General features: G+C 37.7%; 1 protein-coding gene across 5 annotated transcripts in view; it reads left to right on the top strand.

Annotated features, from left to right (window-relative positions):
- Nucleotides 1–21,190, top strand: part of KIF13A (kinesin family member 13A) — a 113,964-nt gene that overhangs the window by 78,784 nt on the left and 13,990 nt on the right. For 4 of the 5 annotated variants that reach the window (XM_074829157.1, XM_074829176.1, XM_074829141.1 and 1 more), the window contains 17 exons: nt 2,152–2,362; nt 7,018–7,180; nt 7,858–7,998; nt 9,666–9,815; nt 10,342–10,506; nt 11,117–11,290; nt 11,805–11,956; nt 12,076–12,208; nt 12,324–12,470; nt 13,475–13,513; nt 14,829–14,928; nt 15,018–15,144; nt 16,200–16,255; nt 17,514–17,638; nt 18,656–18,832; nt 20,086–20,178; nt 21,025–21,177. In XM_074829157.1, coding sequence (XP_074685258.1) covers nt 2,152–2,362; nt 7,018–7,180; nt 7,858–7,998; nt 9,666–9,815; nt 10,342–10,506; nt 11,117–11,290; nt 11,805–11,956; nt 12,076–12,208; nt 12,324–12,470; nt 13,475–13,513; nt 14,829–14,928; nt 15,018–15,144; nt 16,200–16,255; nt 17,514–17,638; nt 18,656–18,832; nt 20,086–20,178; nt 21,025–21,177 — 2,306 coding nt within the window. The remainder of the gene's footprint in view (nt 1–2,151; nt 2,363–7,017; nt 7,181–7,857; nt 7,999–9,665; nt 9,816–10,341; nt 10,507–11,116; nt 11,291–11,804; nt 11,957–12,075; nt 12,209–12,323; nt 12,471–13,474; nt 13,514–14,828; nt 14,929–15,017; nt 15,145–16,199; nt 16,256–17,513; nt 17,639–18,655; nt 18,833–20,085; nt 20,179–21,024; nt 21,178–21,190) is intronic. The other variant, XM_074829149.1, reaches the window with a different exon arrangement.

The raw sequence follows: 21,190 nt of genomic DNA, 5'->3' as shown, positions 1-21,190 counted from the left end.
ACCATTCTTACAAAAAATTAAAACTGTTTCAGGGATTATGCAATAAAACCTATGCATGTGAAGGTAATTCTGGTGTTTTACTGGAGGAGTTAGGGGAATAATGATGATGCAGATGAACATTAATAACTTGGTTTGTAGTCTAGAATATTAGAACTTGGTTCAGTCAATTGTTTTTGTTGTACTGTCTGTTTAAATGCTAAAAATAACTAACTGAGAGTGTCATGTGCTAAAAAGTAATATTTCTGGTTATTTTAAGACACTTCTGTGCATCACTGTTTTGCTATTTGGTTGCTATATATACTGACTGATTTTTAACTTTGTGCATTATAATTAGCATTGTAGTGGTATTTTATGATGCCTTTGTGTGAAGCCAGTGATTTCTTCCATGGATAAGGCTAGGGCCACTGTAGGAACTTGCAGAAGTGTTTGTTTTCATCCGTAAAAATAAGAATGTGCTTTATATCAATCTTAATATTTCAAAAAAGGATGCTGAGAGACAAATACAAACCTGCTGTAACAACAGAACCCTGGAGATCCTGTTTGGTTCTCTGACATTTATAATAGGAAGGATTTGTTTCATGAAGTGACTTGCCTCGATGGCCATGTATGTTAAAGTCGCAGAAAGTGAGTTACTTTAACAAAATTGGTCTCCGTAGTTTTAGTACTAAGTAAGTTGTTACAGATTACTAAACAGGGTAATGAATGCTACATTGGTTTGTGAAGATGCAGGGGATGTGATTTTTGGCAGAGTGTATGTACATGTTAAGGTGGCCAACATACAAGGATGAAAACTCTGCAGAACCTTTCATGCGAATCCTCTATTGCATGCTATAGTAACCCAATTTTGTTTCATGTAGCATTGTAGTATCAGGAAAACTTGCCCAAAATCTTACGAGGACTGGGTTTGGGGAGTGGTTCATAACTAAATCACACTGACATGTTTTCAGGTTTGGGTTTTCTTTTCTTTTTTTTTTTTTTTTTTTTTTGAGAAGCACACCTTTAGTTCCAAAGTGTGACAGCAAAATTGAATCTAGATTTCTTTTTGTCCCTCCTTTGTGACCAACTGGCATCCTTAAAAGTCACAATAGCTCTCTTTTTTTTTTTAAATATTTGCAGAATAGAAGAGGTATCACAAACCATTATTTTAAAGTTGAAGTTTTTTGCATTTGAAAATCCTGGCATGTCGCTTCCCCTAATAATCCACCGCTCCAACTATGGAGCTCCTCTCCCTTCCGCTTCTGATTTACCGAATCAGCAATCTGTTAGGTGATGTGCTGTGACTCAGATCTTCATCTAGATTGTTCCTCTTGCAAACAACTTTTTTGCTGTATTTAAGCTTTCATATATATATATATGAGGCAGATACATACTGGTAGTATATAGAAGGAGCTTATTCCATTGGATTGCTTTTTCAGAGGCACAGTCTGGCACTGGACCTTAAACCAGGAATAGGCAGAGTAATGTTTCTTTAATTTGAATGCAATTTAGATTTTACCATAGCTGATTGACACAAACAGTTGTTTCAGGATAGACTATCCAAATGGATATTTGTTCTGGGTTGATACTGAGATGAAATGTGGTTTGTAAAGCTAAATGCAGAAGTCCCCTTCAGAACGTACTTTGTCTGCTTCAGCACTGTAAAGCACGCTGGTTCAATGTGATGTGTGGCTAGTCAGACAATTTCTTTGTTGGGATTTTCATCTGTAGCCCTCCAACATGCTTAATTCTCTGCCAAAATGGAGAAAGTAAATTGCTTTTTACTTCCTTAAGTCATTTCCTTCTCTGGTTAACATCATCTTCTATTGTATTTTACTTTGTTTTCTTCTTATTAATTTGTTCCCTTTTCCATCTATTCTTTTTTCCTGCTGGGATTCTGGAACATATATAACTTTACAGTACTGAAATATGCAATGGATGAGGGTCCTAACCATTGTTCTAGCCTCTTTGCATGCTGCATTTTTTCTTATTGTTTGGCTTTATTTAATGCAATATCTATTGTTTTGGCTTTTGTTTTGGGGCCATCTTGTGTTTGCAGAGTCTCTGGGATATCTTGATTGCTGTTACCAAATAAATAATGAGTGTTCTGTAATGCTGAAATGTCATTTTCTCACTCTTCTGTTTTTGGGTGGTTTTTTTGGTTTTTCTTTCTAGACCCAGTACAAAATGTGGTCCAGATCTTGGAGAAGCAGTACTTGGAAGAGAAGCGGAGTGCTCTGGAGGAGCAGCGGCTGATGTATGAACGTGAGTTAGAGCTGCTGCGGCAGCAGCTCTCTCCAGAAAGGCAGCATCAGCATGGCAGCGACAGACTCTCCTACACTGCTCAGACTGCACAGCAGAAAGTAAATCTCTGGACAGAAGAGAGGTGAGAATACTGGAGTTAAAACAAAGGAATTAATAAGAACTACAAAGGGTGAAAGATAGGGCTTGAACCATCTGTCAGAAATTGATAATGGTTTTTATGGAGTTGACATGCAGTACAAGATCTGCCTCCACCAAGGTGTTAGCATTTCATTTAGGACTAGGTTCTGATGTGTAACATGTGTACAAGAACTTCCTGTTTAACACACAAATGAAATAAGAATTTAGCTTTTATTGATCAACATTGTAGCACTTTTTTTTTAAACTAGAAAATTGCTTCTGAAATACATGGTTTAGCAATTATTAAGTTAGTTCTGGAAAGAAAGGAGGGGATAGCACAGAGATAAATTTGTCGACTAAGAGTAAGGAATCCACTGAGGATTGTGTGAGAGTATACAACAGCACAGTATTTTGCAATCTAAAAACCATTAAAAAAATACAGAAAATGAGAGTCCTTATATATTGTATGTATGTGCTTCTAAAAGGAAGCTCAGCTTTAGAAGAGAGTTGATGTGTATTTGAAGAACTGCAGAATAATCATAGAGTATGTTTGAGCTGTTCAGGAAGTGAAAGGCTTACCGTGAGGTGAACAGGCCTCTTTGCAAAGGAATAGCATGGCAACTGCATGCAGCATTGGTGAAAGATGGCGATATTTGCAGGGAGAGTTAAAAAAGCAGACTAGGAAGATGCGAGCAGAGTTTAAGCAGCATGTGTTTGTTTGCATCTTGACAATGAGAGAAGCTTGTGCTTGGTATCATTGGGGAGAGAAGGATGCCAGCTCTGTGGAGAGAAGTTCTAGGGGCAACAACTGACATGATTTTAAGTTTTCTGCATGCAAATGAGTATTCTCTCATTGGGTTAATTCAGCAGAAAGAATAACTAGATGTACTAACAGGTTTCTTATAAGTTTCTTTTAAATCTGTTTTCTTTTAAAACAGAAGCTTCATTATTCACTCAGCATTTTTTCTGTATGTAGTAAGTTTGAGTGCTCTTTCCTATTTTGATTATTTTTGCTTTATTCTCCACAATTTAAAAAAAAATTCCATGTACAAGAGGTGTCTAAAGAAAGATAGCCAAGATTGTGTTTCAGCTTTCAAATTCAGCATGTTAGAAATAGAACAGGACAGATCTTGCTTCAGTTTTTGTGCAAGGTTTTGTTTTGTAATTTCTGCCCAGTTTGGCCTGGGAAAAAAACTAAACAAATGACAAACTGTTGACCAGCAATGACTAGAATGTTTTCCATGGCAAGTATAGGGAGAAGTAATGCTGTGTTTCAACTTCAATTAAAATAATTGTTTGCCCCTGTAAGAGCTAAAAATGGAATCATTGGGAACTGAATGTAAAGCATTGCAGAGTCATGGTTGGGATTTGCAGGCTGTTTTAGGGCCTCAGGAGGAGTGCAAAATGAGAAACACACTAGTTGGGATCATTGGTATTCAGAACTGCTTTGAGCACAGCAAGGCCATCAAGAAGTCATTGATAACCCACTTCAGTAGCAGACATGAGAACTGGGCTTACTCTCAAAGGGAAGCAACACCTCTGAAACGATGCAACAGAAGGGAAAAGGAAGTAGCAAAAAAAATGCCTGTCCTTGAGAGCTGAGAAGAAAAAAATGTAATTGTTCAACTTAAAATTAACCAGTCACCATAACCATGTAATGATATAAAAAAATGAGAATCTAGAGTGGTATCGAGACTAAGTGTTCAGCTAGTCTTCTCAGTAGTTGTTAGATATTTCTTAGGAGGAGTTGTGCTTTGAACAAGCATTTTTGCCTCTGTATTTCATGGGTGAGTGCTTTATATAACTGTTGAACTGCTTGAAGACTGTACTTTGCGTTGTAAAAAAGAGGAAAATGAATGCTCTTTGTAGCAATCAGTAAGGAGGCTGATAAATGTTTTGGTGGCACTGCTATTGAATAAGCAGTTTTCTGGAAGAATTCTCAGTTTCCTGTCCTCCAGAAGATCCTCTTATGTATACTTTTATTTATAGTTCTAGAATAGGTTTGGACTTCTGAAAAAAAAGGCAGAAAAACCTAAATCTTCTTAAATAAGAAACCAAAAAACATGTATTTTTGAGGTATTCTGCTGTAAAAGCATGGCAACATGATGTTGAGAGGGTGTTTACTAGCCTACTGGCCAGAGGGCAAGAAATGCAGGAGAAAACGGGAAGACTGGATGTGAAGAATGGGCGAAAGAGCTAAGTGTCTGGATTGCATGGGATTTGATTAGTGCAGCTCTTAGCTGTCGCTCTGTTGCCATTGCAAATGAAGCTGAGTTCTGCTGGATCAGCCAGCAAAATGAATTTGATAGGTATCAGATGTAGACTCGTGGTTGTATCTGTCAGATCAGCTAGAACACATTGCACGGAGTTTTTTGGCTTTACACTGACTGTGGAAGGACAGGTGATACCTGACCTGGCATTAAAATGTGTTGGCATAAAGTTAACCCATTGTAACTTTGAACAAATTTAATTTGTTGGGGTGAGGGGGGGTGGTGGTGTACTGCACCAGAGGTTTAATTCAGCATATTCTGTATCTGGCGTTAGGAATCCCAGAGAGTTGCAATGACACCTTGTGAGCAATTGTTTCAAGATATCATGTTCAGTGGGTGTTTGCTTTGGTTAATATCCTAGTGGAGCTTGTCATATGTTTTGTGTAGTAAGAATTAAAAAATCTTATCTGAAACATATTTTTTTTGCTTAAGTTTCTGGAAGGGTACTGGCACAGCTGTATACAGGAAAACACAACTGTAATGAGAACTACCCATAATAATTGGTTGAGTTACTCATAAGTCCTCCTTATAGTAGTCTTAAACTATTCCTTTCTCAGGAATCTAGCTAAGAAAAGATTGGTGTGGGAGCCTCCCCAAAAAGCTCACCAGACGCTGGTTTCTCAGATCAAGGAAGGGACTGGCTGTAGCTGAATCCTATGGCTCTTGAAGCACAGATCAAAGCTGCCTTGTTTCTCAAGCGAGCCAGCTGTCTCTCAGTGGTTGCAGGTGTAATGCACTCTCAGTATTAAGTACTGTTTAGTGAGTAATTCTTGATTCTACCTTCATTTTCTGGATGAACCCAAAATTATAGCTGTTTGTGGAATATGTCACTCCCATGATCTGGAATTGCTCATTTAGTCTTGGTAGCCTGGATAACAGAAGCAAGAGGCAGAAAGAAAGGAGTTTTCCATACAATGGAAAGCATTATACAGAACAGATATGGAGGAAGCGGACTAAAAATCTCCTGATAGCAGCTGTTTAAGATCCAACAAAACCCACCACTGTTGCAAACTTAGGCCAGGTAGGGGAGAGAGACAGAGCTGCATGTTTTAGCATGTTGAAGGCACTAAAATTCAGGGCTGTTTGCTAACACAGCTGGTCGTTTACTGCTTCGGTATGGTATCAGGGAAGCAGCAGAGTGCAATTTGAGTTACCCAGGCTGCTCTTTGGGATATTTCAAAAAAAGGTAGCCACTCAAGAAGAATTCTGTTGGGGACTGAAAGACATATTAACAGTTGTTTGTTGTTTGTACTATAAAGACATACAAAACATCTAAGCTTATCTGAATAAAGGCAAAGTAGGCAAATGTTGCCTGTATTCGCAGCAAGGCCCATGAGTTTACTTGTTACTCCTACGCTTGTCCGTAATGTAGTTTGTAGAAATGAGAAGTGTATGTGCACAACATGTACTGTATTTCAGTAGTGCTTTGCATAGGAAAGAAAAAAAAATCATCCAGGGGAGTGCTGGTCACTGAAATATCTGAAGTTTGATCATGAGTTTTATGCAGATGATGACACACAGTAAGTGCTGTTGGGATTACAAAGAAGGGCAGAAAGGGGGAATTCACATTTGTTCAGAGAATAACCGTGACACTTTTAAAAGCCAAATTAAAGATGAGAATCCCAGGTGAGAGTGTATCTTAGCATCACAGGTGGAGGTATAGTATGTGTCATAGCAGGTTTGCCAGGTGTTACGTTAGAATAGATTTGTTCAGACAGACCTTAGAAACCTTTTTGGAATTTGTCCAGAGACTGTTAACTGTACAGAGTGCACAGGCTTTAACCTGTGCTCATTCATCTGTTACTTAAAAGGTACTTTGGGTATATAGGACTTTAGATTATTATTATTTTAATGTGTACACTTGAGATGGCTTAAGTATATGGAGGGAAGTCTGGGGGTCTGTAGCACTGCAAAGCCCTAGCTGTGATGTAAAGCTGTGGCCTGCAGTGATTGCAGGTTCCAACATCATGATCTGAGGAAAAGCAGGTTTTATCAAGATGAAGTCTCACATGTTGGGACTGGTACTTTCTGAGGAACAGGACTCCAGATTAAAGACAAAGACAGCTGCAATTATTTCATTTCTTGAAAATTAGGAATGTCCCTAGGGCTTTTAACAAATCATCACTGTAACAGCTCCCATAGTACTGTGCCCTTTTATTTGTGCATTATTGTGTGAGACTTACCTCAACAGTAATATGTTTGTTTAATGTGTGATCACTGCTTTTCCTCAATAAAATTCTGACACTGTTTCATGTTTGCTGACATAGTGCTATACAGCATTTCATCTTAAATTTGCTTGAGAAAAGTCTTTGTTAGCACCTCTATTTGCAACTTTCCAATAATAGAAATAGGTTTCTGTGTATTTTTCATGTTACCTACTGCACCACAGGGATGAATTGTTTCGACAGAGCCTGGCTAAACTTCGAGAGCAGATAGTAAAGGCAAATACACTGGTGAGAGAAGCAAACTTCTTAGCAGAAGAAATGAGTAAGCTAACAGATTATCAAGTAACACTTCAGATCCCTGCTGAAAACCTCAGTGCCAACAAAAAGGTAATGACAACAAAGAATGCTGGAAAATATAGTTTTAGGGCTAACCTAAAATATGTAGACATATATAACATTCCTCTAACCTGAGGCCATACAATATTACTTTTGTTAGATTATGCGAAGGCAAAATATGGGTGCTACCTGACTTTAATATATTGAAAGCAAGTAATTATAAGTAAAACTGGGAATGTAGCATTGTTTGGCTCTTGCTGTTCTTTCAAGTGTATGATCACCATATGCGCATGCAGTTTGTGAACAGACATTTGTGTTCTGCTGCTGTAAAATCTGCATTTTGTTATGTCTGCAAAAATTGCCATTGTTGTAACAGATGCATACAATTTTTTTGTCTTAAGGGTTTTCTAGTTGTAGTGCTGCTGTTAATATAATGATAGCAATTAGGATAATATGCTTGTCATAAGTGATTTGATTGAGAGTGTTAATGTTCCTGTGTGAATGGTAGTTCTCTGAGAAGGAGAAAGAGGTCTAGATCCTCAGAGATGTATAGGGTGTGCTGTGTTTGAGGTCATGGCTGTATGTTTGAGTACGTTTGAGTATGGCTGGCATGCAGAGAGAAGCTGTATGTTCTGTATTTTATTCCTTTTTAGGGATGCAGTTTAAGTGAGGAGGTAAACTACTTACATGCACCTTTCCTGCAGTGATTATTTTTTCCTCTGATTTAGAGGGGTGCAATAGTAAGTGAGCCTGCTATTCAAGTGAGAAGAAAAGGAAAAGGTACTCAAGTGTGGACTATTGAGAAACTAGAGAACAAATTGATTGACATGAGAGACCTCTATCAAGAGTGGAAGGAGAAGATTCCTGAGGTATTGTATATATTTTCTGAAAAGGATCAGAGATTGAGTTTGTTTTCTTTTAACCCCTTTTAATATGTTGTACAGATCAAGTGCAATGACTTTGTATGTGAAAGGGTACAGTATTGTGTTTTTTTAAAAAACAAACAAAACAACTAACTATGAATAATTCTAAATTCCCAAAATGCCCATGCATGATAAAACACAGCTATGTCCTATCCTCACTTGCGTTCTCAGATATAAGTGTGCTGAGGTCAGATATAATTGTGCTGCGGTAGTGACTCATGATACTACTAAGGGCATACATTTACTGGGCGTAATATAGGTGCCATGCAGATAAGCACCAGCTCTGAATGGAAGCAGAAAGCTGCATTAGAAATAAAATTATTAAATTGCAATCAGTATCAAAGCTAGCAAGGATGCTTCTTAGATACACTCAAGGTGCAGAACTTATTAGTGGGGTAGAACTTGATCTTAAAATGTGGAATATTCTGTAATGACATTTGTATATCCATGAACCTTAAAGCAGTGAAGAAATCAATTGAAGACTTAGTCTACATCAGTATCTCTGTCAGAACTAAGTGGCGTTTCCTCAGAATTTTAGAAGTACTCTTAGCCTTGGCAAATAAGCGTGAGACTTGTCAAAAGCTTGCTGGTTTACTGGCAAGAGATAGACAAGAGATTTGGTGTTCCAGAAGACGTCCTCTAAGTATCCAGGTAGAAGTGCATAGGAAGTATATCTTGCTGTCTTGTGGCTGATAGGGAGCACCTAAATTCCTCGTATCAAGAATCATTCTCAAATATGTTTGAACAGCTGTTGTGCCTTTGTTACATGCCTTGGACGGGACAATGGGAATCTCTAAAATCATAACACAGGGGAGGTCAAGCACTTCATCTGTGCCCATTGAAGACAACGATGATTTTGCTGCTGACTTTAGTAAGAACTGATAGCACATCCTTTTGAATATATTATGTCTGCCTGAGCCAGGATCGTCCTTGCCATGACCTATGTTGTTCATAATGCATGTGTTCTATGTGCTACATAGAAACACGTAGGTCAAATGCATGTGTTGAAAATGAAGGAAAAGGAGAAGGAAAGGAGCTAACAAGTCCACTGAGGAGTGCGTATCGTGCTAGGAATCTGCATGAATTCTTTGTGCCTGTGTAGGGGGTACTTGTGTAGAAAATGCTGCAGATGTGATCTCAGCTCTATGGAAGTCCTAAGAACGCTTGTGGGTTTAAGTGGGAGTCATCCTGTACCTTCCCTTTTGCCCTTGTTGTGGTACCCAGCAGCCAGAGCAGCTGTTCAACCTAGGGATGATTTGTCCTCTCATTTTAAAAGTGTAAACAGCAGAAAAGTAAGGTGAAACTTCTTGAAATCAATGGCTATTGTGCTTGCTCATGGTAAAATCTACTTTGTCTTGACATCGCTAAAAAAATGCAGGTCATCATATTACTGTATCCCACAGTAAAGAAAGGATTGTATAATGTCTTATCTCAAAGATTTCATTTCAGATTTCTGATATGCTTCTAGTCTCTTTCTACCTGTGTAACAGGAAGGAACAGAAAAGATTGGTAGCGACTTAATTTTTGTGCCATGATCTCATACTATGTGGTTATTTGATTTTGTGTTCCCATGCTTACAGCTTTTGACACAACTTTTATGATCTTTAAAACAGATAAGGAAGCTGATTGGCAAAAGAGGTGATCCTTTTTATGAAGCGCAAGAGAATCACAACTTAATTGGCGTCGCCAATGTGTTTTTGGAGTGCCTTTTCTATGACGTGAAGCTGCAGTACGCTGTGCCCATCATCAGCCAGCAGGGGGAGGTAAAGCCCTAAAGTGCCCTTAATGTATAGCGGGCTGGGCATAGTACCTGTGCACTCGTACCTGCGGGGGGAACATGGCGTTTTGCTGGGAGACTTAATCTACACCGATTTTTTGAACAAGCAAATGATGCTTATTGTCTTGTTTGCCAGAGAATAAGTTTTTTCCAAATTTCTATGTATGTTTTCTGTTTAATTGTTTACAATTGTCCAGCTGCTAAAGTAGTAGAATAAAATTCCTGGTATCAATGTAGGTAACTGAGCAAACCCCAGCATATTAAGGTTCTGATGTACAGTCATGACACTGTATACCTTTTCTGTTTTATGTGAACTAAAAAGGTCAGTAATTCTGCATGCAAATAATTTTCTTTTCTATTCCTTTCTCCTCTTTTTTAACATTGTTGCTTTTCATTTGGTGGTTGAGAGCTGTTCAGTTCTGTTTCTGCACACCTCCGGGAGTTAGATATCTACCATCTTAATGTCTTTTAAGTCCCTTGTGCACAGGTTCTTAGTATTTGTGTTGCCGTAGGTTGCAGGACGGTTGCATGTTGAAGTAATGCGAGTCACTGGGTCTGTCCCAGAACGTGTGGTAGAAGGAGATGACTCATCTGAGAACTCCAGTGAGAGTGGGAGTCTGGAAGTCATGGACAACAATGGCGAAATTATTCATAGAGCGAAAAAGCTCTCCTGCAGGGTAAGTGAGAACACATGATGAAGGTAACAGTTTCAGGCGTTTGTAACTAGGTAGTCAGTCTGATGTAAAGTACTTAAGCTATGTAGGCAATTGCTTGCTTAAAATTCTCTGAAGAGGGAGACTTCTCTTGTTCCAGTTCAGTGTAGGTCAGTCTGTGGTTGTCAGTGGCTGAATTAATTCACATTAGTTTCTAGTATATGCAGGTCTACATCATAAATACTGATGTTACAAGGACTGTCCTTGGCAGATCCAGAAGGGGAAACAGTTTTTCTGTACATCCATCTCCTACAGTTTGTTTGATCATCTAATGTAGTATGGATGGGTGGTGTCTGGATTTCATTTCTTCTGTGATGAAGTGCTTCATTCGTTACTTGAGCTTATCGGCTTCCTCAAGCTAGTTAGATGCATGTAACCGCTTTCCTTGGATTCGCATTTCTGTGTAAGCAAAATATAGATTTCCTAAATAGGGACACCCTTACAAAGCAATTGGAGGTGTCCTTTAAAAATTCTTCTTGGCTGTTGGTACTCTTGGATTAAATACTTAGTTTCTGAACAATTTATAATTGTAGAAGAAACAATCATATTTATGACATCTGTTTTGTCTCCTCAGGTAAAAATAAAAGAAGCAACTGGACTGCCACCTAATCTCTCCAACTTTGTCTTTTGTCAATACACATTTTGGGATCAGTGTGAGTCAACAGTAGCGGCACCAGTGGTAGATCCAGATGTGCCTTCACCTCAGAGCAAAGATGCTCATTTTACAGTGACCTTCTCTCACTGTAAGGTAACTATTTTTATTATGAAACAGTGTTACTGGGAGGACAGTATGTTTGAGATAAGCTATTCAGAATTTGAGCCTTGTTTTTCTGGGGAAAGGAGGAGGGAATCAAGTCATATAACTAATGACTTCTGTATTTTCGAATGCCATATTTCACTTAATCACTTCAAAATGCAGCAAAATTAAAAACTTTTAATTACTAGTCTTTTAAATTCAGACATCATCTTTAGTGCATGGGGGAAACTATAGTTTACATAATGATACCTTATTATATACTTGTTTGGTAAGCTCAGTAACCTAAAAAAGATCACTGGAGCTGTGGCATCATTTTTATGGAAATTTTCAAAGCATGAAATGCAGTATGCAGAAGCAGGAGATGATACATTTCACAACTTTCTTGACCAGAGTTGAGCTTTATGATCCAAACTGTAGGTTGTGTCCTTGGTGTGTCCTTACAGACTAGTTGAGGAGATAATATTATTTCATTTAATTGAATGTGACTTGTTTTTCTCATTGCCAGGACTATGTGGTGAATGTCACAGAGGAGTTTTTGGAGTTCATTTCAGAAGGAGCTCTTGCTATTGAGGTGTGGGGTCACAGATGTACTGGCAATGGCAGCTCTGTTTGGGAAGTTGATTCTCTTCATGCTAAAACTAGGACACTGAGAGACAGGTACAAATAAATTACACATGAATGCTTCCATCAGCTTTCCAAAGGCTTTCTAATACTTGTGGTGCACAAAATGTACTTTGGTGAGGCAACCATTAGTTTTTGTGGGAATGTCTTTTTAGGTGGAATGAAGTAACTCGAAGAATAGAAATGTGGATTTCCATACAGGAATTGAATGAGATGGGAGAATATACTGCAGTTGAACTCCATCAGGCAAAAGATGTAAACACCGGGGGAATTTTCCAGCTTAGGCAGGTATGTATCTTTTCCCTGTCTTCTTATTCATGCTTAAATTGATTCTTAATTTTATTCTTAGTTTCTCCCTGTTTTTCTCTCTCTCTTTCTTCCTATCTCTCAATTACCTGTTCAGGGTCATTCTCGCAGAGTTCAGGTGACAGTGAAACCTGTACAACATTCGGGAACGTTGCCTCTCATGGTAGAAGCAATTCTTTCAGTCTCTGTAGGTGGTGTGACTGCCAGATCAACCAAACTGCAAAGGGGCTTGGACAGCTACCAGGTAAGACAGTTAATTTTTCATGCATTGGTTTGGTTTGGTTTGCTGTTCTAGAGCCAGTCCAACATAATTCCAAAAGGGACCTTAGCACACTGGTACATGATACGTTAGTTTGCAGTTTTACACATTTGAGGTTAATACATATACTGTGAGTGTATGGTGTTAAATCCGCTTCTTTTTTTGCTTATAACTCAGTGTATAACTGATAAAGTACCAAGTCTGGTATTTGAATATACACAAGACAGCAGGAATATGGAAATTGTTTTTACCTTTGTGTGTAGAGATGATTAATGGCACTAGGAATCTAGTATTAGTTCACCTCCCTTACAGGGATGGTGAAAGTTGAGGAGGGGAAAAGCAGAAAAAAAAATAAAATTAGTAGAGAAAATGTCTTACAGTGAGATACTCTAACCTTTTCAAAAAAGACTGAGTTCTTATTTAATCAGAATCAAAAATAGCCATCACTGAACGTGAAAGGGCTATTTCATGTAGTGGAAAAAGTCCTTAGAAATTATAAATGACTTTAAGCTGACACTGGACAAATTAATGTTGTAAATAAAGCATTATTTTAACAGCGATGTCAACAAACAAGTGGAATGGGCCACCCAGGGAAGCAAGGTGCCTTTTGTCAAAAGGGTCACGTTTAGAACCACAAGTAATTATGACCTTAAATAGAGATGAAACTGTAAAACTTGAAGATTGGTGATGTGTTTGCTCAGTCCTTTTACTGGCACTGTATTCTGGGAATTTTGGTGGTTTTGGGGTTTTTTTTTTAATAAATATATTCACTAATACTCAAATCTTGGCTGAGCTGCTATAGTCTGTAATGAAAAAAAAGTCAGTTTCTACCTGTTAATAAGACTTGGTTATTTGAATGTTGAAATTTTAACATTTTATAAGTTTGTGGCAGAAATGTTTATATTCATGTTTTGGGGTATTTCTGTGAGTTTCTATTGAGAGAAATGCATGTGTTTTTGTGTTTTACAAAATCTATTTTCTCCTACCAGAAAGAGGAGGATGATGGTGGTGATATGGATAGTTACCAGGTATTGCTGCTGTTGCTGTCAATCCTGTGGCATGGGGCACAGCTAATGCTAATAGCCAGCAACTTTCAAATGAACAAGCGTACTCGAGCAAGCAAAAGTGGCTCTGAAATATATGTGCTGTGCATTTAAGAGGCTACCTGGGCTATGAAACACTGCTGTTTCAGTTTATCTTGTGACTTTATACTCTTGCAGTGTGCTCTCTTCTCTAGTACGCAGCAGTCAGCTCTCCTAACTGGCTACATGAATTGCTATGTGAATAAAAGCTTAGAAACTTTAGAATGAAAACAGTTTCCAGTGAATATCATAGGGAAGAGCACAAACACCTGCAGCTGCAGGCATGTTTCCCAACCAAATTATACGGCATAGGATTTTTTCTTTGTTTTCTAAAGAAAACATCATAACCTTTTAAGTTGTGTAGTTTTCTGAAATGCTTGTGAGGGAGAGGGGAGGATGTGAGTGGGGACAATACAGAAGCTTCAGTGAAGCAATTTTTTTTATCTACACAAAACCAAACCTTGAGCCTGTTTTTTCTGTGTGATAAGTAAATATGACAGTCACAGTTTAGGCAGTATAACAGAAGATTCATTTAAGAGGCAATAAAGGGCAGAAGAGGAAATGCCTAAAAAAAAGTAAAACACATTTCAGACTTCTACATGGAAGACTTATTTCTAATAGTCACCCTTAGAGAAGTAAAACCAGTTAGGTGAGAATGCTGACATCCCTCAAGATAATGTATTAGGTCTTACAGCAATTTCAAAAATATCAGTTAAGGTACTAACTTCTTGCGGGCTGTTTATGCGCTTTCTGACATATCACAGAGAAAAACAAAGCAGATTTTCTGTGATACCACAAAGCATGATTGCATGATGGGTTTTGTTTGCATGAGAAATCTTTTAATTGCACTGATAGCAGCTGCTAGCAATGGAATTTTGTGCAGGTTTGAGGACGTACTGACCTGTCTAATCTTCAGGAGAACTTATGATCAACTGATGATACCTGTTTTTCCTATTCCATATGCTGTTAAAAGGTTTGATTGCCACTTCTGTGAGTAATTAGCCTACGGTATATAATTCTGTTCAGCAACTGAGGCAATCACATTTTCTTTTCCTCCTGTTGGAATTTGAGACTTGAAAACAAATAAGCTTCCATTCAGGGGTGATGAGGTACTTAATCAGTGTGCATGTCATTTGGGGAAAAAAGTTTTCTGCATCATGCAAGCTGTTTAGTATCAATTCCAATGAAATTATCACAAAACTCACTGCCCTTTAATCTTAACCACATAGCCTAATAACTTTCTTTTCTCTTTCCATGTTAGGAAGAAGATTTAAACTGTGTACGAGAAAGGTGGTCTGACGCATTGATAAAACGCAGAGAATACTTAGATGAGCAGATTCAGAAGATCAGCAATAAACAAGGTTTGAAGCTTAAAGTCCCTATTTTAAGTACTTATCCCCTATACTACAAAAAATGTACCTCATACATAATCTAATCTTTTTCACTGTAGAAAAATCTGAGGATGATATAGAACGAGAAGCCCGGCTGGTTGAACAATGGGTAGGGTTGACGGAAGAGAGGAATGCAGTGTTTGTTCCAGCACCAGGCAGTGGAATTCCCGGTGCCCCTGCAAACTGGTAGGTTCAGAAAAAACACTGGAGTGGTTAGCTTTTCCTATGTGAACATTGCACACTACAAGGTAAAAAAATCTGAGGATGTTTTAGAGCTTTCTACATTTTCCTATAATACTACAAATTACACTCAGCTGGCAGAAAGGCTAGAAGGTCAGGCGCTGGTTTGAATGTAAGAAAAGTTTGCTTAGTTAGCATATTACATAAAGTAGCATTGAGATAGCTTTCAAGGTTTGAAAATCACTTTTGAATTTAACATAGTATTTCACAATTTTACAAAATTATGAAAAAATTATCCTGTAGTTTGACTACTTTCAGAAAAGGAGTGGTTCAAAAATGAGTGGTAGAACATGTGATAATTTCATTGATAAGGGGTGGGGAGGGAAGACATTCTATTTCAAAGGATGTATTTTCTTCTGTTTCATCTGAATTTCTAAAATATTTCTCTTAATTTCATTTAAATTTGTGTTTTAACAAAGATCATTGGAACTAACATGCAAAAGCGAGGAATGCAACATCTTAGATTCGGAAAAGTGTGGACAAGAAATATGGCTCTAATCAAGTGTACACTGGTGTCTCTGATAATAATACCTAATATCTCTTCTTCACTGGGTGAATGATGTAGTGATACTCTTTCCTCAACATTTTTTTCCCCTTATCTCCCTGAAGTGTGCCGTGGACATATAGCTAAAGGTGTATGTGTTGATAGAAAGACTGTGCCTGGCCAGTAGTTACATGTCCAGTTGTTTGAAAGGTTGACCTTTATGTGTGAGATGACTACAACCAGTTAACTTTGTAAGAAACAGGGCAGGATGTTTAAAACTGTTATCTTCACAGCAGCTGAAATGTGCTATGTGGTGTGAATTAAGTTTTGGCAAAGCACTACATTTCGCTGCATGTGTAGATAAACAAAGTATTGTCTGTGCAACATAAGCATTCAGATTAGCCATCAAAATGTTGACAGCTTTAGTCATTGGTTACAATTAATGGAGATCTGTTTGACCAAATCAGCTGAGGTGTGAATTTGCCCTCCTTGTTGATAGCAGTTTGTTTTGTTTCAGGATTCCACCTGCAGGAATGGAAACGCATATACCTGTCCTCTTCCTTGATTTGAATGGTATGTTCTAACAGCAGATTTAAGAAATCTGTGGTGAGGGGGATTAGTTTGGATCAATAACTGATATATGGAAGAATGAATCTGGAATGTCTGAAATCAAACATGTCTTGGCAATGGCACTGTCTGATATGGCTTGTAAAATGTTTTTTCTTCTGATTCTGTATGTTGGAATAATTAAGCCCAACTATTTTAAAATAAAGATAGAAATTGGGGAACATATGAATACAGGGATAGGCTGTACAACAGAAAATAGTGTAAGAGAGCAAGCTTAGTTTAAATCAAACAGCAGATAAGAAAATCCTGTAGATGTTTTGATGTGCAAATCCACTTGTCCTTAAAGTACTGACGGAGAACGTCCCAACACTTTCAGACCTCCTTCCATTGAGCTATCTGTAGAGTCTTAATCAGCTGGTTTAATGAAGAGTGTGTTAGGACTATAATGAGCATTTTGTTAGAGAATCTAAATGTTCTCCCTTTGAAGGTACTTAGTTTTATATGTGAGAAGACTATTTATTAATATATATTCTTAAGACGCAGATACACACTGTAAGCAACAAAAGACTAGTTAGCACTGCATTTAAGGACTATTTAGGAAGCAAGTCTGTAAGTATAAACTTGGACATAAAGTAGAGGAGGATCACACAGGCCTCGTCACACCCACCACCTGTAGTCTACTAGACACGGGCAACGCATTAACACCTGCATTAGAAGCTGCTTTTCAAAAATTATATACACTCTTTCCTTCATCTGTGCTCACAAGGAATGATTTTATTTGCTTTTTTGCTATCAGCAGAGATTAGCAGATAGAAGGTCAAGTAGGATATTTAAACAGATTGATGGATGATTGCACAAGGTGGGTTTTTTATTTAGCTAAAAGCCTAATATAGCCAGAACTGCTATTCTCAATTTAAAGATTCCCTGATACATCAGAAGTGATTTAATTAAGAGATGAGCTGGTTAGGCTGACAGGTAGATAAATCAGAAATTTCTGGCTGGGTAAGTTAATATTATGAATACCTAGAAATAGTTTTGAATTCCATGTAGGTTACGTGAGAATGTGTTCAGGCTGAGTCTTGGCCTGGTTTTATTTCCCTTCTTTTGTATGGTGAAATAGTCTTCAAAATATTGTATAATAATAAGAGTAATTAGGATTAAATGTATTATGAAATATGGGTAGGACTGTATTACGACTTTGCCTCTATATATTAATATCCTTTGGTATAAAACTCTTTCATTCTTTGCACGTTTGTTTCATTAGCTGATGACCTCAGTGCCAATGAACAACTTATAGGTCCCCATGCATCAGGAGTTAACTCAATACTACCAAAGGAGCATGGGAGTCCATTCTTTTATCTGCCGATCATAAAACACAGTGATGATGAGGTAAATTGTTAGCAAGCCTCCTTCTTGACAACTGCAGCTTATGTTAACATTTTCTTCTTACGTTTTATTTTCTACTTGTATGTATTTAATCATTATTATTATCTTTTTGTCTTAGAAGTACCATCTGTATCTAGTGCTGCCTTCGTTTTCTGGCCTATTTATTTAGAATTCAAGATGATATGACTTGTTAGCTCTTCTGCCTTAATTCAGAGGTGACGAGTCTTAGCTCTTCTTGGCAGAACAATAATTCAGCTGCCTGACACAAAATCCCTTTTTCTTCTTTCCTCACCCCTTTGTTGTTCCTCTTGCAGGCTCTTGACTCTTCAGTGAAAACTACTTCATTTATTGTGCACACTAGGCAAAGCTCAGTATTTAAATAAAGCTTTTTCCTTTGTAGTACACAGTTTTTTAAATATAAAATTTGGGAATTGTTGGAAATGAATGGTTCTGCATCGATTTTTGGAATTTCTTAACTCATTTCTTCCACGTTCTGTGCCAACTCAGGCCATTGCTTAAGAGACCATTTCCAGAATAAATGGGACACCGAAGCTGGGGAGGAGGCAGGGGAAGGGAAAAAGATGTTCTTCAGAATGGGAGCATGTTTATTCTGTATGGGCCATTATAACCTAATCCAACACAGATGGAAGATTTGACATTGAATTTAATAAACTTTTAATAGAGTTGCAGTAGGATTTGTATTCCTTCCTCCAGTCTTGTTTCTGCTTTCCTTTCTGTCTCCAGCTGTGTGAAGACTTCCTTTTGCTGCAGGGTTTGCACAGTGCAGGGATTGTGCTCACAATTGTTTTCCCCCAATATCTTAACACCTCTTCTGTGCTGCTTCTGATAAATTCCTTACTATGAAAAGGAGATTTGACTCCACTTTGTTCAGTGAAGCTTGTTTTTCTCTCATTAAAGAATTGTTTTACTTCATGTTAAATCATTGCAAATTATACCTGTTGTTAAAGTAATTGAATCTTTGATTTTCTTTTCCTTCCTCCACTTTATTTGTCTGCATAGGTTTCAGCCACTGCTGCTTGGGACTCTTCTGTCCATGATTCAGTGCATCTGAATAGGGTAACTCCTCAAAATGAGAGAATTTACTTGATAGTGAAGACTACTGTGCAGCTCAGCCATCCTGCTGCAATGGAACTGGTATTACGCAAAAGGATCGCAGCCAATATTTATAACAAGCAGGTAAGAAGTTATATATTATTATTATTGATTTTGTTTGATATCCTTGATTTTATGAATGTGTTTTCTTAGCTGCTTGCTTCGTTTTATGTAAGTTTAGTCCCTCCAATACTTACGAAAGACAAATGAAAAACACATTATTATAGCTTGTAGTGAAGCTGTACACTTCTGGTACATCCTTTTGAACTGTCCTTTTTTCTACCTGATTTGGTTCAGAGTGTAACAGGTGCTACTTTCGTAACAAAAAAGGAGTTTACCTTCTTGCCTATACAACTTGAAATGTTCTTTGATTCAGAGAAGTCTGCAGTAGCATATCTAATACAGGGTCACTGTGGCCACTCTATTCCTGAAAGCATCTTCAGCGTCTTCAAATGTCCAGTGTAAACTCAGCATAGCTTTTTTCTTTCTCTTTGCTACTTCCTCTGTTAACTACAAACTAGGCTTTTTTCACACCACTACCCAAATGTGTGCATTCTCTACCCACTTTTACGTGATGATCTCAGATGGGGCATTTACTTTGGCCGCAAGAGTGGTTGCTGTTCCCCTTGCTTTGCTGCTTCATGGGTTTAGACAATGAGAGTCTCTGAAATCATGTTCCTTTCTGTTTCCCAGATGATTGAGATTAAGAGCATATTTTAGAATTGCTTCAGATTTTTCAGTGCAATGGGGGGAGGAGCACAAAACAGCTGTTGTACTACTAAGCAACTTAATAAGCAACTGAATTCCATGTCTTTTTGTATTTGTTGTATTGTCCTTTGTTAGTTTTGTTTGTCTAAAATGCCTTATTGGATGAAAGTTAAGTTTACAGTTAGTAATGTAAGGGCTAGCTAACCTGACAATGAAGCATGCTAAGCTTGTGATTACAACAGTGAAAACTCTGGTTACTATTTCAGTTAGGGCTAGACAGCAGAGTTATGCTTTGCTGTTGCAAAGGGAATTTTGTACCTGTTGTACAGGTGGCTGACAAAATGAGAAATATTGGTATCTGTACATCAGAGACTTCTTACAGCCACAGTTTCTCAGTTACAAGTTACTATGTGAGGGTAGAGTGTCAGTGCACAATGAGAGGAAGATGTTACTGATTGAGCTTAGTAGCATTGTATACTGAGCACAGCTTTTAATGCTAAAAAGGAACTTACAGTCCTGGAAAATGTGCTTTTGTGGTAAAACAAATTTTTGCATTCTGACCTTTTATTTCTTAGAATGTCATAAATAACCATTGTCCAAACAATAACTGAAAATTACTTTGTTTCTAGAGTTTTACCCAGAGCCTGAAAAGGAGAATATCCTTGAAAAATATATATTACACCTGTGGAGTGACCTATGAAATAGTATCCAATATACCAAAGGTAAATTACACCATATTTCTGTGATAAATTCACTGAAAGGAACAGAAGAATGACCTACTGCAGTGGGTGATACTGATTGGGAAGTAAATGTCCTGCTTTGCTAAGAGGAGGCAGCTTGCCAAAGTGTATATCCTGAAGTTCACTGGTGAGATCATGTTTATCTTTAAACAGTTGAAAACTGTAGGGATTTTATTTTTTCTTCTACTGTGTTTAACTGAGTTCTTGTAGAGGAGCTACTTTTGAAATCATATTAGTGTCTACAGAGAGAATATAGAGCGTACTTAGAGGGGTGTTCAGGTCAGTGAAAACAATAGCTGGGAAAATGAGTTTGCAGGAATATAAATTGCTTTTTTTATAGAAAAAGCTTGTACAAGTTGTAAATCTACTATAAAATTTATTGTAAAGGTAAACAGACTGGACAAATTAAAATGTAATTAGTCTTGTTGCCATGTTATTGTCACTTTTGCGCAGTAGTACTTAAAATTTAAACTCTAGGGAAACACACAGAATATTTAAGATTTGAGAAGGAAGTTGTATTTACTTGCTTAAGAAGTTGTCAGTAGTTAATCCCTAACAAATGCGATTTCAGGTTATATATGCCTTATTTCTAGAAGTACATTGACGACAGCAAATGTGCAAAACTTCTCTCAGGCATGACCTCTTCTTAGTTCAGCATCATTTACATCTGTATTGAAAAGTCTCGGATCACTGATTAAAATAAGGATTACCAGTTAAGGATTATCGATTCAAATTGATTGCTGGATTGACATGTCTGAAGAAGTGGATTAATGCTTTTTAAAAAGACTTTAATTCTTAAAAACTTCAATAGTGTAACTTGCAATTCAGGCTACAGAAGAAATCGAGGACCGCGAGACCTTAGCACTGATGGCCGCAAGGAGTGAGAATGAGGGCACATCTGATGGTGAAACGTACATTGAAAAATACACACGTGGTGTGCTGCAAGTGGAGAACATTTTGAGCCTTGAACGACTGAGACAGGCAAGGAAAAGGC

The sequence above is a fragment of the Strix aluco genome, chromosome 1 (assembly GCF_031877795.1).
Source record: "Strix aluco isolate bStrAlu1 chromosome 1, bStrAlu1.hap1, whole genome shotgun sequence".
NCBI classification, from domain to species: domain Eukaryota; kingdom Metazoa; phylum Chordata; class Aves; order Strigiformes; family Strigidae; genus Strix; species Strix aluco.
The sequence above is the reverse complement of the archived record's forward strand: the minus strand, read 5'-3'. Positions and strand labels throughout refer to the sequence as shown.